The sequence below is a fragment of the Crocodylus porosus genome, unplaced genomic scaffold, assembly GCF_001723895.1.
Source record: "Crocodylus porosus isolate Cpor-Errol unplaced genomic scaffold, CroPor_comp1, whole genome shotgun sequence".
In the NCBI taxonomy this organism is placed as follows: domain Eukaryota; kingdom Metazoa; phylum Chordata; order Crocodylia; family Crocodylidae; genus Crocodylus; species Crocodylus porosus.
Window position 1 is genome coordinate 3,755,959 of NW_017728945.1, and position 4,903 is coordinate 3,760,861.

At 50.5% G+C, this 4,903-nt stretch overlaps 1 protein-coding gene across 1 annotated transcript in view; it reads left to right on the plus strand.

The window, feature by feature from the left end:
* The window catches only part of LOC109320517 (excitatory amino acid transporter 1-like), a 152,186-nt gene that overhangs the window by 111,838 nt on the left and 35,445 nt on the right, over positions 1-4,903 (plus strand). Inside the window, exon 4 of the mRNA XM_019550658.1 lies at positions 449-586. Coding sequence (XP_019406203.1) covers positions 449-586 — 138 coding nt within the window. The remainder of the gene's footprint in view (positions 1-448; positions 587-4,903) is intronic.

A 4,903-nucleotide genomic window follows, 5' to 3' on the forward strand; every position in this document is an offset into this window, starting at 1 on the left:
GTGGGTGGGGGTCAGCAGGGCCTACCTAATTTGTGACAGAAGTTCACAGCGCGGTGGCACCTTTAATCTCACTCTTTTTGCCACGTGCCCCTCCCCCCACTGCTGAGTGGCCAAGAGACAAAACCTTAGCATTAATTGCCTCTCAGCCATTTAGTGGGGGGGGGGGGAAAGGGGGATGTACAGCGAAAGGCGTGAAATTAAAGGTGCTGCTGTACCTCAAACTTTCTCCATGATTTATGTAGGTCCCTACAGATTATTCTTCCCAAAGTGAAGCAGCTTGCATTTGTCAGCATTGAACAAGGTGGCAGAAGATTTTAGGGAGGCCCCACCACTGACACTATTGCATGGGACTGAGCAGTGTTGAAAGGCTTTCTTGGTATGACTGCTGTTTAGAAGAGATGTAGACAGATTCTTTTCATATTTTCTTTTTTGTCCCTTTTTTTGTCAGGGATCATTCTGGCCTTTGCTCTCCGACCCTACAAGCTGACCTATCGCCAAATCAAGTATTTTTCCTTCCCAGGAGAGTTGTTGATGCGGATGCTCCAAATGCTGGTTCTTCCCCTCATTGTCTCCAGCCTGGTCACAGGTGAGGAATCTTTCCATCTGCACAAATCATGCCATGGTTAATATGCTGTGCAAGCAGATGCCAACATTGCCTAGAATGCCATTATCGTGCTCAGATGCTAGTGCCCACGTTTGTTTGACTCACATTGATAAGCCCGAGCTGGAGCATGCAGGAACATCCTTCTGTGTCCCTGGTTGGCTTTGTCTGTGAAGGGTAAAAAAGAAGAATCGTGGTACTGTACTGCCCACTCCAGCATTCAAACAGTGTAGGATTCTGTTTCCCTTTGTGTGTCTGAATGTCATCTTTCTAGTCACGTAAGCAATAGTTCTGGCACCTACACACAGGTTGCAATTCTGTTACCGCCACTATAGACATGTAAGCATGTGCACATATGCTGAGCATATGCAGCAGGCTGCACACTGGCTGGGTACATGTGCAGTGACTTGCACATGCTCACTGTGGATTCATGTATGTCCCAAAGACATAGCCAGCAAGAAACCCATCACTAACAGCTGTTAAACACTGAAGGGGGGTAGGGGCTCTCATGTTGTAGCTTAAATAGCTGAGTAGGAAGTGTACTTACCAAGGAAGTGGAAGACTAAGCTTCTAGAACCCTCCTTCTTCCCCTCCAACCCCAAGGGGGTTTGAACCTGCATCTTGCTAACTTCTGAATATGGCACTCAAGTGTCTGAGTGTGCTAAACAGGTCAGGCTGTATCAAGCTACCCTCCAGCATCCTTTTAAACCCAAGCCACTGCATCTTGTATTCAATAGTCACAGGATAACACAGATAGAAAACAGGAGAATGTGAAAGTTTCTGCCTTACTGGAAGCAAGTATCCAGACTAGAATCCAGAGTCTTTTCCTCTCTGTTGCAGCCTCCCTCTCAATAAGCCACATATTCTTTAGTCTATAACCTTTCTCTAGGTTCCACGTACCTCCCACTCTTGATTGCTGTCTTCCAAAGAGGCATTTCAGATTAAGGCTGACTATTGCTTAACCTACAGTGTAATGATTGGAGTATTGTATTGGAATATCAGAGTAATACAGGCTCAGCTCCACTCTGGCTGACGGGCTAGAACCTGAGTTTCTCATCTCCTGGATAAGTGCATTTACCACTCAGCTATTTACACCAAAACATGGAGCAATTTTCTTTTTCCCAGACTTACACTCAAATATGTGCGTGTGTAGCCACAAGTGCCCTAACCACTCAGCTGTCTGAGCTAAAACATGGCAAGTCCCTCCTCCTCCCTTCCCCTTCTCCAGACTTACATTCATGTGTATGTGTATTCAGCTGCATCTATGCACAGCCAGTGTCTAACTGACTGAGCATATTTGATCTAAGCACGCTCACTTATGCAGCTATAGTGCTGAGGGAGGCCAAAAAACAGACATGTGGCTAGAAAACTGCCATTTCGGCCCGCTTTACACATACCTGGTATCGCACAATTAACTGGTTAATTACACAATTGCTATGAGACCAGCTACACATGCAAAGTAGTAACTATACGAGCCAACTGTAAAGTTAGACCTCAAAAGTGTGTCCTAACTTTATAGCTGGTTGTTGTCAAGCTTTAATTTGCATCTGCAGCAGGGAGACCCTGCAGCTGGAACCCCATCAGCTGACAGGCTCCCAGCCACAGGGGTACACCAGTCAGGCATGGGTCCTAGCAGCCATGGGGCTTGGCTGCCCCAGGGGTGCATGAAACCCCCAGACAGGGCCATCCTTAGGGGGGCAAATTGGGGTGATTTTCCCTAGGGTGATTTGGCCCGAGTCCTGCACCCTGCTTGGGTCATCTCTGCCCCCAGAGCTGGGGGATCATGGTAGCCATGATCCCTCAGCCCCAGGGATGAATGGGGCACCCCACGGCTGAGAGCCCCTCACCTGAGGGGCTCCCAGCCACAGGAGTTTGCTCCAGCACACACCCGTCTCACGCGGGGCAAACAGAAGCAGGGCAAGACTGCGGCAGGACCTAGCCCTGGGAGCTGTCCCAGGTAAACAGGGACTGGGGGTGAGGGAGCGGTGTGATTTCTGGGGTTGGGGGCAATGGATGTGGGATGTGTGATTGGGTGTGTGGGAAGTGGTGAGGAGTATGTTGGGGAATGTGGGGTTTGTGGGGGACTGCCACACGCCCACCCCCCTCCTCTGCAGCATCAGCCAGGCCATGCCAGTGACAGCAGTGCCATACCTGCAGTCTGTGCAGGGAGGACAGGCCCGGCTGGACCTGACCCGGCCCAGCCTGCTAGCATGGCTTGGGACAGGACCAGGACGTAGGGCTCTGGGATGCACAGCTCCTATCCAAAGGCATGTGCCAGCTGGCCAGGCCAGGCCAGGCTGCATTGGGCCCGTTCTCCATGAGGGTCAGACGTACAGCTGACAATGCACGGCCGTACAGCTGTGCCTACGGCAGGCCATGGTGTATCGCCACCTGACCCTTATGGAGAACAGACCCGACGTGACTCGGCCCAGCTTGCCCAGCTAGCGCATGATTTTGGACGGCAGCCGTGCGTCCCAGAGCCCCATAGCCTGGTCCTGTCACAAAACACGCTAGCAGACTGGACTTGTTCTCCCTGCACAGACCGCGGGTCTGGAAATGCTGCTGCCAGCACAGCCTGGTTGGTGCTGCAGGGGGTGGCAGCTCCCCCCACACAATCCATATCCCCCCATCCCCGTCCTGCAAACCCCCACCACCCCACCCCCGTCCTGCAAACCCCACACCACCCCTGCACCCACCCACACACCCCACACCCCGTCACCCCTCTCCTGCAAACCCAACACTACCTACACACCCCACACCACATCCACACACCCCCACACCCACCACACCTCTTCCCACCCTCCTCCTGGAAACCTCACATCCCCGTATCACATACCGAGTGTTCCCAGCTGCCAGACAGGATGAGACCTGCTGGCAGGAGCTGTGGGTTCCCACACCGTGGTTAGTGAAGGGATCAGGGACAGCTCTAATTTTTCTATGATAAGAAAGCCAAAAGCAAACATGAAAGCATATAGATATTTAGAATTTTTTTATTATGATGACAGAGACACTGGTAGGCTTCCAAATTGCTTTAAAATTGTAAATATATCAATAAAAACATTGCCCAACTGATCTCTCTCTCTCTCTCTCAGATATCTATCTGTCTATCTATCTATCTATCCTTTGTTTTAATTGTGCAAGAACATGGATTTTGGGACATTTTAAAGAGTGAATTTGGGATTTTTTATAAGAGAATTTGCAGTTTTTAAATAGGGAACCCCAGGATTCCTGTTAGTGAGGCATAGTTGGTAGGGTTGGAAAGGACCTGAGCAGATCATTTGGTCCAACCCCCTGCCACTGCTTGAAAAAGTACTGAGGTCCAACGACCCCAGCAATGTGTCGGAATTTTAAAGTTCGCAAATGCCAATGGGGAAGGGAAGCACGCAGGACACGGAGACAGGATAACAATATGATGGAAAATTTTATTTGTGTGGATAAGCGTAGAATACAAGGGGGTTGTTGGGTCACGGGGTTCTCGGTAATCCCTTGCTTTCAAGCCTGAGGGCTTGGTGCGGCTGACCATCGGTAAGTCCCAGACTGGGTAGACGATTTATATAAAGACAGAACCACTGGGTCACGGGGTTTGCAGTGATCCATTGCTTTCAAGCCCGAGGGCTTGGTACAGCTGACCACCGGTAAGTCCCAGACTGGGTAGGCGGCATAGGGTAGTGTACCTAACAAACTAAACTAAGCTGTAAAAGTCCTTATAAGGTAAAGCTAACGCTAAACTATTTACAGTGCTTAAGCGAAAAAGGCACGGCAGCTCACCAGTTCCATCTTTGTTGCTGGAGAGATAAAGATTACTCTGTTCAGCAGGCCTGAAGGTCACTCAGGGATTCACCCTGGGGGAGGCAGCTCCTGGGTGATCAGTCCAGTCGCTCTTGTCACTTGAGGTTCGGTCGTGTGGTTCCTCCGACGAGCGCTTGGAGCATTGCACCTTTTATGAAAGTTCTGCAGGGAACTTTATCCAATCATTGCAAGTGTGCATGCCTGCTATATTTCGTGTTGCTGTGGGTTTTGGCAGGCTTTTGTTTCTTGCTGCGTAGCTATAGCTGGTAATTTTCTGCCTGCTCAGAGACCTTTTGACCTGGTCGATGGACCCTGCCAGCGGCTTGCCTGGCTCGGCCATATTCTGAGTAGGGATTCTGACACAAGGTGTACATCCAGCCTCCTCTTGAAGACCCCCAGGGTAGGAGCCAGCACCACTTTGCTTGGAAGTTGGTTCCAGATCCTAGCCGCCCTGACTGTGAAGTCGTGCCTCCTGATGTCTAGCCTGAATCTACCCTCTGCCAGCTTGTGACC